This window comes from Anser cygnoides, chromosome 11 (assembly GCF_040182565.1).
Source record: "Anser cygnoides isolate HZ-2024a breed goose chromosome 11, Taihu_goose_T2T_genome, whole genome shotgun sequence".
NCBI lineage: Eukaryota > Metazoa > Chordata > Aves > Anseriformes > Anatidae > Anser > Anser cygnoides.
This window is the reverse complement of record NC_089883.1, coordinates 13,354,671-13,367,756: the sequence shown is the minus strand read 5'-3', so window position 1 is coordinate 13,367,756 and position 13,086 is coordinate 13,354,671. Positions and strand designations below refer to the sequence as shown.

The 13,086-nt window shown below is 56.8% G+C and overlaps 1 protein-coding gene across 3 annotated transcripts in view; it reads right to left on the bottom strand.

Moving 5' to 3' along the window:
- LINGO1 (leucine rich repeat and Ig domain containing 1) overlaps nt 1–13,086 on the bottom strand; it is a 128,632-nt gene that overhangs the window by 34,689 nt on the left and 80,857 nt on the right. For all 3 annotated transcript variants that reach the window (XM_067004080.1, XM_013194144.3, XM_048081434.2), the window contains one exon: nt 12,485–12,570. In XM_067004080.1, coding sequence (XP_066860181.1) covers nt 12,485–12,570 — 86 coding nt within the window. The remainder of the gene's footprint in view (nt 1–12,484; nt 12,571–13,086) is intronic.

The window sequence follows — 13,086 nt, the reverse complement described above, 5'->3', positions numbered from 1 at the left end:
GGCGAGAGGAGAGGGGCCAGCCCTCCCGGCTGCACAGAAACACCAGGGAAGGCAAAAACGCCCGGCTGACACCCGGGTGGCGAATAAAAGGGAGCCAGCAATCATCACCCGTACCATTTACTTGTCTTTAAAACCACCTGGTGCGCCAGTTTCTCCCCGAGCACCGCAGCCTTTCGGGGTGTTTCAGGCTTTCTGCCCCACCTCGGGGCAGGCAGGCGGGCTGCACGGGTGCCCCGAGGGAGCCCCGAGGCCGTCCCGTGCTGCGCGCGGTGCTGCTCGGGCCGTGCAAGGCGGCATCGTCACGCTGCCCGTCCCCACACATGCACGCACGCAAATGAGGAGTGCTTATATTGCATTAGTGCCTGGAAATTTCATTCCAGTCAGATCCCATTCAGCCAGACGCTGCACAGATACAGCACGAGAAGCTTTTTTTTTTTTTTTTCCTAGAGAGAAAAGCTGGGTTTCTCTGCATATTGGTTTAAAGCAAACACAGCCAGAGGCTGAGCACGCTTGAGTAATGGCCCACGGCCGTGCCAAGGAGCAGGGGAGAGATGGCAGCGTGTGCCCGTGCTGGTTTGCTTCGAGACCTCCTTGTGCTGCTCCGGTCGTGGCCCTACCCAACCTCTGCAGGAGGAAAAGGCCAACCCAGGCCCCGCGTTTCTTCAATTTGGGGCTTTACATCTCCTGTTTCCCGTTGCTAATTTACAAGCAAATATTTAGCCATCTGGCAGCCCCATCCGCTGGGCAGCAAAGCAAACTGTTTGGCTCTGCCACCCAAAGGGCAAGGACGACATTAAACTTCCCTCCCCGGGCACCGGGCACCCCCTTCCACCGTTTGGCACGCTGCTCCTCCAGCTGCCTGGAGAACTCCCCAAAGGGCACGGAGGCTGCTAAATACAGCAGGGGAGCTCAGCAAACATTGCTGAGCAGCCTCCCCTCAAAGGTACATCTCTGCTGGACTCTCTCCCTTACCCGTGACATCTCCAATAGCCTTAAACTGCTCTGCATTTTTCAGTCCCATTTCCTATCTGGAGTCTTGCCCTTCCTCTCTCTTCCCAGCTCCATTCTCACTGTCACTCTTCCCCTCTCCTTTTACACATGATTTCTCACAACCCTTCCCTTTCACGCTCAGGAAAGGGCTCTAGATGATGCCAGTGCCCCTTTGCCAGCCCTCAGAGGCACAAGGGGAGACCATATCATTGGCAATCTGGCTAAGCCACTCCCAAACGCATCCGTACACACATACATCGGGCCGTCAGGAGCCACTTGCCGCCAGGACATCCCCCAGCACCCAGCTCGCCGAGCCCTCCGCATCACCCTGCTTCCCAAACCTGCTGCCACTGCTCTTCCTGGCCCAGCTCCGACCTCTCCTAGGCCCGCAGGGTCCAGGAGCAGATTTATTCATGGCACCGCTGACCCGCTCGCTTTACCCTGCACGAAGCCAAAGCTGCTACGAAGGAGGAGAAGGACTGCGCAGTTTGGCCGAACCGCGCTCCTTTGCGCAGGCGGTTTGATCCCGGCGGACCTCTGCTCCCTGCAGAAGTAACAGCCGCCTAGCCGTGTTTTACCGTGGCGAGCAAAGTAAGCAACAGAGAAGAAAAACGAGGACCCAGCAACCTGGACGTGTACAAGCCTGGCATGCAGACAGCCCTCGCTGCCGTACGGGTGTGAATCTCCTGTAGTTTCCTCCTTGGGAGAGCAGAGAAAGGGAAAACGCACTGAAACCAGACCTCTTTAACAATGAACTCTCGTGTTCAGTCAAACGGAAAAGACAGGAGAAGGGGGAGACAAACGCAGAGGGGAAAGGAAGAGAGACAACAGAAGACAGAGTACTATTTCCTCGTCAAATATTTATTTTCAGGTCTGCCTCGGAGTGCTGCTTATTGAGACATAGAGCCTCGGCACACCGCAGCTCGCGAGCTCCCGCTGCATGTGGGCACGGCCCTGCCTTATCTCAGGAGATTTTCCTGCAAATTTCCAGGGATTTCCATCAGCCCAGTGCCAGCCCCTGCAGAGGGCAGCCCTGCTCTCTGTCCCAGCCCAGCACCGGGACCTGGGGAGCTCACCTCCTCCAGGCGCTGTGCTGGTCCCAGCTGGGACATCTGGGCACACAGCCTGGCTCCGTCCCTTGGCTCCCTGGCACAATACACCTGCGGAGCTGGGGGCCTGGCCCTCGAAGTTTTGACCTCCCAGAGTATTTGTGGTGATGCCCCCAGGGCAGCAGAGGCGGCCTACAGGGAGATCAGAGATCCCCCAGCCGGTGCAGCAGGCGAGCTGAAAGCGGTGTCCAAGCAAGGTGGGAGAGAGCCCCGGACTGCTGGACATGGCATGTCCTGGAGGAGAGCCAGAGCTGACATCCCGATCGCAGGCAGCAATTAAGAAATTAAGCTATCAGAGAGGCTTTTGGGGAGGAGCGAGCATCCATCCGCGCTCTGGCCGGATGCCAGAGCGGGTCAATAACATTCGTCCTTCCCCTCTCCGCTGCAGATGCAGATCTTTGTTCCCGAAGCTGGGGCGGCCGCACAGTTCCCTCCCAGCGCCACGCGGCCAGAAGGGCACAGAGGGAGAGCATCAGGGCTCTGCAAAAGGGTGATGGAGGGGCAGAGACCCGGAGAACACAGACCTGGCAAATCCAGCAGCACCTTCCCCTGCACCGGGGCCGTTCCCAGGCAGCCCCGTGCCCCCGACACGCACCCCAGCACCCCGTGGCCATGGCAAACCTCATCTCCTGCTCCCCATCCTGCTCTCAGCTCCCACCCCGGCCTCGTGCCTGCGTGTGCACAGCCTTGCACGCCTGCAGCCGCACGTGCACGGCTTCCTCTCCGTGCCGGGCCTGAGAAATATTGATTTCTTTCCCCCCTGCAATATTTCGCTTGGCTGAGCAGATTTAGAATTGAAGAGCCAGACTCTGCCTAGAGACCAGAACCATATTTAATTCCACGGTTTAAGAAGCCCTGGAGCAGGTTATTCTTATTTTCAACTACCAGTGCATTTAAAAGCGAGTGACATTCGGGGGGATGGGGCGGGAGCTGGCTGCTGCCCTCTGCCTGGGTCCAGCCGACGCTGGGAAGAGTTTTCCAGCCCTGCTGCATCCCCACGGCCCCATCAGCTGCTCCGCACACGCCAATGAGAGGCGAGGGGTGGCAGCAAGCTGCCGAGCAAAACTCAGGAGACTGCTTTCCACGTCTTTTTGACTGAGGAGAAACAAGGAAACGAACAGGGAGGGGAAAGGAAAGGCATGGAAACCTGCGATGAAAAGCGCTCGGTGCACTGAGGTTTCACCATTCAGATGGTCTGGTGCTGCGTCCAGATACTGCTCATGGAGCACGCCATTTGCAGAGAAGGAACAAAAATACAACGTCTTGTGCAGAAAATGGTGGCCCTGGCCCTGCCCATGGCACACAAAGTCCCACGGCCCCAGGCGCTGCCCTGGGGTCCCCGCCGTTCCCAGCCACCCAGTGCCGTGCCCCCGAGCAGAGATGCTCTTTGCAACTTCTAAATAACGAGGGGGAAGGCAGCAGGTGCCAGACACCCCAAGGGCACTCCATGTGTGCACACACGCATCTGCCAAACAGAGCCCAAAAACACTCGGGGCGCTGCTCTGGGACCCCCATGCTCCCCCATGGGGCCACAGCAGCCTGGCCCATCCAGCATCCCCTGCGCAGTGCTGGTCCTCCAAAGAGGACCTGCTCCTCCTCCTCTTTACCTCACCAAGCACAGCAGCCTGCCCCTCACGGTGCCGTTTTGGGGAAAGAAAGAAAAACAGGGGCTGGGAGACGGCAGAGCCGCTCCCCCCGCTCACAGACGCGCCAGGCAGGGCTGCGCTTTGCAGCCCAGGAGCTGCAGAGCCCCGAGGGAGCTCCAGCTCTGCAGGAGCCCCAGAGGAGCTCAGCAGGAGCCACGATTCACAGCAGGGCTCGCTGTGGGCACCGGGGCTGGGGTGAAGCAGCCCCAGGGGCTGCGGTAGAGGCTCGGGACAGCTGCGGTCCGGAGAGATGGAGCGCCGACCGCGGCAGCCCGTGCATTAGGCGGCTGTGGTCTGGGATGACACACGGCGCTGCTAGCTGCGGCGTTGTATTTTGACTGAAGCAGACAGGCAGGAGGATGAAAATGGATCCCTTTATCTCAGCTCGCTCACATGCTATAACAGCTCCTGACATCTTTTCCCCAGCTCCGCTCCTTGCTGGCGCGCAGAGCCAGCCTGGATGGCAGCGGGCGGGGGACAGGAAGGCTGCAGCCTGCTCCTGGCCTTGGCACCGGGGTGCCACCTGCTCCTGGTGGGCAAGATGCGCTCAGAGCACGCCACATGACCCGACAGCACAGTCTGGAGCAGCTCCCGGAGTTGGGGAGCACGGATGCCCTATTGCTCCCCAGCCCCAAGCTGCTGGAGGCAGGTGCAGGCAAGCCTCGAAGCTTGCCACCCTCAGAAAACCAAAGCCACCCTCACCTTGCTGGCTAACCCTTCCCAGGGGCAGCTCCGACATGCCTGCACGGTCCCAGTGCGTAATGGGGCCGGGCGGCTCCGTTTTGGGGCCGCATGGGGACCCGCTGCTCCCGGGGCAAGGTCAAGTGAAGAGCAGACAGTCGGGGCGCAGAGCAGGAGGCGCGAAGGAGCGCAATTAGCTGCGGTGAGAGGCAAGGCTCTGAAAGCACATTGCTGTTAGCATAATTATTATTATTGCAATTATTTTTTTTTCCGTGTTTTTGACAATTGGGTAAGAATTAGCTTAACAGAAGAAAGCGTTTTCCTTTAAGTGCCAGTGAATCTAAAAGGCAGAGAAGGGCAATAACATTCCACTTTAAATCTGGATATTTCTAAGGATTTTCCCATTTCTTTAAGTCAAAAGTCAAGGAACTTTACAACCGAAATTTCCTCTGTAAAAGAAAATGACAATTAACATCACAGAGGAAAAAAGCTAAGTGAAACCCTTGGACATTTTCTGTTTTTTCCATTTTTCTGTCCCAAACGAACAACTCAGCAAAACGCAGGCAGGTCTGCAAACTTGCAGGGCTGCTGTAGATGCGCTTTTGTCAGGAACAGCCCCCGTTGCCGCAAGAACAAGCGGCAGCAGCCTATGGAACATCGTGTCCGGATCTGCTTGGGCCGGGCGGCGTCACCGGAGCTCCCAAAAGCTGTGGCACATGCGCACAGCCAGGGCACCCTCCTCCTTCCCCATCCTCCTGGAGAGCAGGTAATAAATCCAAAATGAGCTGATTTTACAGAGTAAAGAGTATTCGACAGCAACGTCGGAATGAATCCAAAAAAGCACACAAATATAACAAAAAAAGCACTGCAATTAGCTAAACTGTTAAATGAATAAAAAGGTATTAAATAAAGTTTCTTGAATGTCAAGTTGACGCAGCTTTTTGTGATGGGGAAGGGAAATGAGTCCCTGGAGTAAATCTCCCTGCTCCAGGGCGAGGCATTAAAGGCTTTCTGGCAGATGTCACCAGCTGAGGTCCCTTTGATCCGGCTGCTGGATGCGCCATGCGACCTTGCCCGGCCGCCGCCATCCTGCTGCCCTCCTCCCGTGCCCCTGTTGCTGCCCAAAGCAGGGCACCAAGCTGTTTGGGGTGCACGGGGTGGGAAAGCAAAGCAATTGCCTCTTCCCCAGCATCGCCCAAATGCCACCAGCAGGCCTTTTTAGCAGGCGCGTCCCTGGCTTGCCATCTCCCCCCCGAGGAGGATGAAACAGCCGAGCTGCTGTCACATCTCTGCCTCCACCTCTCCCGTGGGCAGCGCCACCAGTGTTCCCCCTCCGGGGACAGCAGCACGGTACTCGTGAGCAGAGGGTCCTTCTTCCCTCTGCACCTCCTGAAGCGAGCCAAACCTTTGTTTCCGGGGAGGAGGGGAGATGTTCCCCCCTGCAGCAACCACCACCAGCTCCGCTCAGGTACGAGACCGGGTTCTGCAGAGATGCTGCCCGACTGCTGCGAGCACGGCACCGGCGGTGACTGCTCCATGCCTGCAAGGCCATCGATGGGAGATAACTTCTGAGAGGGACAGAGACGGGTGTGGACGCACATATGAACGTATTCCTCTATTCCTCTTGGGCTTTGTACGTACCTCACCTGGAGACTTAACCAGTGCGGTCCCAACACACACATCAAGCGAAGCAATTTGTCTCAGACAATTGCCTGAGCTGCCTCTGATGTCGCTGTCTCAGCGCTGACGATAAGAAGCTCTTAAGTGTCCTGAAATTGTACTGCAAGTTCCCAGCGCTCTCACCCCCGCCTTCGCCGCCTCTCCCTCGAGCTCCTTCCCGTGTTTCTCCAGCAAAACACTCTCTTAGGCAAATAAACACGCGGGGAGGCACAGAAGGCATTTTGCCTGGGCTTTCAGTACAGCCGTGTGCTTCCCATTCAGATACCCAGCTATACCCTTCAGAGATCAAAAGCACAACGCCGAGGCGAGGCACACACACCCCAAGCCTATAGCTCGAGCTTCATTTCCACCCTTGGCAGGGGACGAGGCGGAGGAACTTGTCCCCACCGCGGGGGTCCCCTGGTGTCACAGCGCTGGGACGGCCACGCGCACGAGCACAGCTCCATCACGGCACCCTCCTCTCCTCCGAATCCTGGAGCCACGGGGCTTGGCGTGCTCACCATATGATGTACGAACTCTCATACCAGTTTTATAAGCCCCTCCTGGCTCAACTCGCATTGTCACTCTAACCAGCCTTAAACGCATTTAAATCCTAATAAAAACACAGCCCTGCATTTGCATGCGCCGGTCCCCGCGGCTGCTGTGACAGCGGTTCCTACGGGATCGATCCCGCTCGGGGACGCTGCGTACAGGAAAACCAGCCCTCGCAGGCGGGGTCGGGACGTGCACTTAGCGGGACGATAAAAAATAGATGCAGGAAATGGACCTCCAGACCGCGTCAGGATGCTGCGCGGAGCAGGCGGGTGCCAAAGCTTTCACAGTGACGTGGGACAGGCAGGGGTAGCAGTGCCGAAACCTCAGCGTCTCGCTTCCCCTGCCTTTCATCCCCAAAACGGGTACAGGGTGAGGTACTGCAGGCAGCCCTACGAGGGGTTTTTAAGAGAGGACAGGGAACGCCTAAGGAGGCAGCAGCAAGCAGCAAGCGCCGGGGATGCTGCAGGAGCACCGTGCAGGAGCGGCGCAGGCACCCTGGGGGCGGATGGGGACAGACGCAAGCACTCGCGCCCCGCTTTCCCCCCCGCGCCCGGCGTGCGGGTGCCAAAGGCAGGGCTGCTGGCACAGCTCGGAGCCACGTCATGCCCCGGGGAAGGTGCTTCGCCCACCGCCCCCAGGCTGCAATGATGAAGCACCAGCCCTGCCTCCCCTCCCAGGGGGGGCTCGCTCTGGCTGCACAGGAGGCAGCCAGGGGACCCTGAGAGCCCCAGCTGGGTGCACAGAGGGATCGCTGCTCCTGCCCAGGGCACCTCTCCACCCTCCCCAGCAAGGCATCTTACTGCTCCTCACAGTGCCCACGTGCCGCGGCACGCTGTGCCCAGCCCTCCGCCCCGCTCGCCCAGCGCTTTACGGCCGCCTGTTCCCGGTGCCGACATTAACAACCTCCCCTGGAACGGGGAGATTATGAGCTGTGCCCTCCCAGCGCTAGAACTGCTAATTATTGCTGAGATAAATGGGAATATCAATGATGAAAGTCAATATTATTGCCTTCTTTGTTCCTGGTTGTTTTATTCGTAGATGAAAAGACCACTCAGCCCGTCTCCCCAGGATGCGGCCGGGAGCTGGAACCGCTCCTCTTGGCACGCTCGTCCAGAGCCGTGCTCGGCTAAGAAATCACACCGCACACACGCCTGCAATGGGCTCTCTAAATCAGCAGCTCTCAAAAGCAGGCATTGTCTTTGATTAATTCATAAAACCCGAGCTGCCTCCCTTCCCCCCTCCGGCACCAGGCGAGGGAGGATTTCGGGGAGGGGGAAGGTGCGACGTGGGTGGCCGTGATTAATTGTGGAACACGGCACAGGAACACTCCTCGCTTCGGCTGGCTTCGCTGCTCACGCTTCGCCCTCCCCACCAGCAGTTAGCCATCAAAACGGGAACGGGGGGGCCCCATACGAGCCCTGACCCCAACCCTGGGGCAAGCCTCCCCCGGCGCGGGCGCTGCCAGGCAAGCTCTTTGAGCAGCAGGGTTCCCTTATTCAGCACGTCCGCTCCCTCCTCATGTTCTGAGTCAGAGCTGCTGATTTCAGTGACAAGAGACTTTTTTTTTTTAAGCCCTATTAGCCTCGCAGAGCTAACGCGGCAACGAGCAGGTGAATGGGATGCTAATTTGGGATCACGTCTAGCAGGGGCAGGGGGATGCGCTCCCCATGGCCCACCGATGTCTCCCCAGGGCTGACGCAGGGATGGAGAGGTGCAGTGGGGCTCCAGCACCTCTGGAGCACATCCCAGTGCACGAGGGGCGTTTCTCCTGTATATGGAACACACATATTACACCCTAATATGCCACTGAAGCCACCTCTGTTTCCCTTCCAAGTTCCCAGTCCATCCCTGGCAAGCATTTATGGGAAGAAGCCAACCCACTGACCCCAAAGCACCCCTCCCCAAACTCCAGTACATCAGCAGCCTCCCACTACAGCAGCAAGCCAGCCCAGCCCCAGCCCATGCTGACGAGGAAACTTCTGCTGCCTCCCTCCCAACGCAACGAGACCCGGAGAAGTGCAAAAAAGCCTTGCAGGGATAATTATGCCAGTTTTCAAGAAGCCAGCCTGTCCTGAATATTTCATGGGAGGTAATTATTTAAAAAAAAAAAAAATCTCTTAAAACCCTTCTCCCCCCCGTCCCGCCTTTTGGGGTGTAATTAAGCAGAAAGGATCAGAGCACAGACCCAAAAAAACAAGGAAAGGAGGTAAGGTGTGGAAAAGCAACTCAGGTGGGGGCTTTCTTGGTGCTGCTGGGGCAGAGGAGCAGAGCTGCCTGGGGACAGCCAGCTACACGGGGCTCTGCCCGCGCTCCCAGGCTCACCCCCTGCCCATACGAGCCCTGGGAGCCGGGCTGAAGCCCCTCTGCAAGAGGATGCAGGTTGGGAAACAGATTCACAGATTCACAGATTTCTCTAGGTTGGAAGAGACCTCAAGATCATCGAGTCCAACCTCCGACCTAACACTAAGTACTCCACTAAACCATATCCCTAAGCTCTACATCTAAACGTCTTTTAAAGACCTCCAGGGATGGTGACTCCACCACTTCCCTGGGCAGCCCGTTCCAATGCTTAATAACCCTTTCGGTAAAGAAGTACTTCCTAACATCCAACCTAAAACTCCCCTGTCGCAACTTTAGCCCATTCCCCCTTGTCCTGTCACCAGGCACATGGGAGAATAGACCAACCCCCACCTCTCTACAGCCTCCTTTCAGGTAACTGTAGAGAGCGATGAGGTCTCCCCTGAGCCTCCTCTTCTCCAGGCTGAACAAGCCCAGCTCCCTCAGCCGCTCCTCATAAGACTTGTTCTCCAGACCCCTCACCAGCTTGGTCGCCCTTCTCTGGACTCGCTCGAGCACGTCCATGTCCTTCCTGTAGCGAGGGGCCCAAAACTGAACACAGTACTCGAGGTGCGGCCTCACCAGAGCTGAGTACAGGGGCACAATCACTTCCCTCGACCTGCTGGCCACACTGCTTCTTATACAGGCCAGGATGCCGTTGGCCTTCTTGGCCACCTGAGCACACTGCTGGCTCATATTCAGCCGACTATCCACCAATACTCCCAGGTCCTTCTCGGCCAGGCAGCTTTCCAGCCACTCATCTCCCAGCCTGTAGCTCTGCTTGGGGTTGTTGCAGCCCAGGTGCAGGACCCGGCACTTGGCCTTGTTGAACTTCATGCAGTTGACCCCAGCCCATCGCTCCAGCCTATCCAGATCCTCCTGCAGAGCCTTCCTGCCCTCGAGCAGATCGACACACGCACTTAGCTTGGTGTCATCTGCAAACTTACTGAGGGTGCACTGGACGCCCTCATCCAGATCATCAATAAAGATATTAAAGAGGACCGGCCCCAGTACCGAGCCCTGGGGGACTCCACTAGTGACCGGCCTCCAACCAGATTTGACTCCATTCACCACAACTCTCTGGGCCCGGCCATCCAGCCAGTTTCTAACCCAGCGAAGCGTACGCCAGTCCAAGCCCCGAGCAGCCAGTTTCTCGAGGAGAATGTTGTGGGGAACGGTGTCAAAAGCCTTACTGAGGTCAAGGTAGACCACGTCCACAGCCTTTCCCTCATCCACCAAGCGCGTCACTTGGTCATAGAAGGAGATCAAACGAAGTGAAGCCCAGCTCCATCCTGCTCCCCGGGCTGCAGGGGCTGTAAGGCACCCAGCACCATCCTGCCCTCCCCGCCAGCAGCTCTGCCGTGCCAGGTGCTGCCGCTCAGCCCTTCCCATCTCTTTCTTCCCTCCTCCTGCACCCCTACAGCCCCCATCCTCCTCCCCTGACCGCCCTTAAACGGGTTTCTGGCTCACTGCAGCATGAGGCGGGGAGCCTGGGGTGCCCATCCTTACAATTATAGGCTTTTCTCATAATCCTGATGCTCAAAACTTGCTTTAAAACATGAAAATCTGAGACACATCCGTGACACTAACTTAACAGAAAACCTGAGCCATTCCAAGTTTGTTCCTGTATCAGAAGTAGCAACAATGGAGAGGAGAGGGAGGATTTTTTTGAAGCATTTACAGCACACACATTCAGGGAGGAAGAGAAGCATCCCTCTGAAACCACACAGGTTCAAAGATTTGTTCAGTTTAAACAATAAACCTCATGCATTAAAAACCCACTCAGGTTCAGGCCTGCCTCAGAGCCGTGCCAGGCTGGGGAACAGGGCCTGGGGGCACCCGATTGCCCCATTCCTGCACCAAAGAGCAGAGATCAGGCTAAGAAACAGACCACATAACCCTCCGTCATCCCCCATTTCCAAGGCAGGAACTGTTTTTCTTTTCTCAGAAGAAGAGGCATCAGGAAAACACACAAACACCTGTTTTTCTAAATACTATTCTTAGCAAAAAAAAAAAAAATCTTCAACTTTTGCAAATGGCACTCTGGAAGAAACCACCCAAATTTAAGCCAGAACCACATGGTGCTCAGCGCTGTTTTTTCCAGGGAGGACTTAAACCAGCCTGGCCATTTCCTGCTGGCATTTTGTTCTGATAGAGGAGTGCTATGAATAGACGCCTCTGCCTCCATCTAAATACAGAACATATGGAATAAATCCCCCCTGCCATTGCCTGGCTGGTCTCTGGTACCCATCAGCCCTTTTGGGGTCTCCTCTCGTGCTCACACATCACTTGGCCTTGCTGTACAGGGGCAATGGCAACAGGCGGCTGGAAGCACCTCCCTTCAGAGGCACTAACATCCACCTGCCAGCCCCCTTCCCCAAAAAGGCGAGGCAAGAGGAGGACGCAGGTCCCTCTCCTGCATGCATCAGGTTGATCCCGTGCAGCCTGCTGTTTGCTTTGAGCAAAGGACGTGACGTAAAGGGGAAGTTGGTATCGAGGTGCATGCCTTTGGGTATGAGAGCCAGTTCTGCCTCGCTGTTTTGCTCCCCCTTTCTCCAGACCTGAGATGGGGGCAGGATGCTGCCTCCTGGGCACCCCCAAGTGATCCCTGCTGGTGGCACCTAGGGGACAGGCCACAGCACACCCCGCCATCCCATTCCACTTTGGACAATACCTAATCTGAACAATTCCTCCCCCCAGCTCTGGTGTATAAGATGCTCAAATCATCCTAATTTTCTCTTGTTTGTTTCATTAGGAAACCGAATCCCGCTCTTCACCGAGATCCTTTTGTTCTCTCCTGAGGACTGACATCCTGGGAAATTGCCTGAGCCCAGTCAGCTCTGATGTTTGCCGTCTCACGCAGTGCTTGCATCAAGCTGACAGCTCACAGATTTCAGCTGAGGATGTGGATGTACAGTACAAGCTGGAACCTGCTCCTGTCTCTTTTGACTGTCCCGGTGAGGGAGCCGCAAGGAGGCTGAGGCGAGCGCACGGCGCTGGGTGACAGTAATAGAGACATCTCAGGAAACGCCGCCTCTCGCCGGCCCTCTCGCTTGCCCTCTCCTGGAGGATGAAGCTATTTCTGCCCCAAATCCCCAGGCTGCAGCACGCGGCCATCTGTGATGATTTACTCCGTGCAAACATTTGCCCCTCGCCACGCAATCCGAGCAGGAGCAACCCACCTATGCAGCTGAGTGACAAAAGCCCTCTTTTCTCAACAGTGCCATTTGCAAAGAACTGCCTAAAACACGTTAAATACCTTCCTCCTCCACGGTAAAATCCTCTCCTGCGCCAGCACGATGGCTCAGACGTCTACCTGCTCCAGGCACGTGGGTAGGGCTGGCCCAGGAGGACTGGGCAGCAGCCCTGGGCTGCACGGGGAGCGAAGGCATTTCTACCGTGCTTACAGCAACAGCAACCCGACCAGAACCGGTCCCAGCACGACCACGGCGTGTGAGCATCACACACACTGCGATACGTCAGCGACCGAGCTCGCGTGTCACCTACCCGGGTCAGATGAAGGCAGGACGCGGGGGGATCAGGTGCCAGGGGCGCGCTGGGCTTTGGCCGCTCCTCTGCCTCCCGCTCATGCACTGTGGGGGAAATGATATCGCAATTAGGGCTTTAAACCTGGTGTCTGATAGAGGCAAGTGGGAGAGAAATTAGAAAGCTGTGAATACTTTTCCCCTCTCCCTCCCAAAAGGGAGCTCAGCTGAACTTAATCTTCACCTGAGCTGGTATTTAAGAGCTATAAATCAGGCTGCAGAGGACAGGAACACACGACTACCAAAATGTAGTGGACCTGCTTCTGAAAGGACCAAAATGAACTGCTTAATAGAAGCCATTTTCCCATGGAAATAGAGCAGACCTGTACTTAGCAGAGCATCGATCCGCTGACAGCTACCGGGACAGATTTGGGCCAGAGCACTTGGGAATCATTTGCAGGGATCTCTTAAGAAACACAGGCACGCAAAAACCCTCTTAAAAAAGCCCTGTTGTAAATCAGCACCGTGGCTCCGCGAGGCCAGGCAGCCTCGCTGCTGGGCGCTTGGGCCTCCTCCCCAGGTGACCGGGGGAGCATCGGGAGACACGAGGGGTGCCGGGGGGGG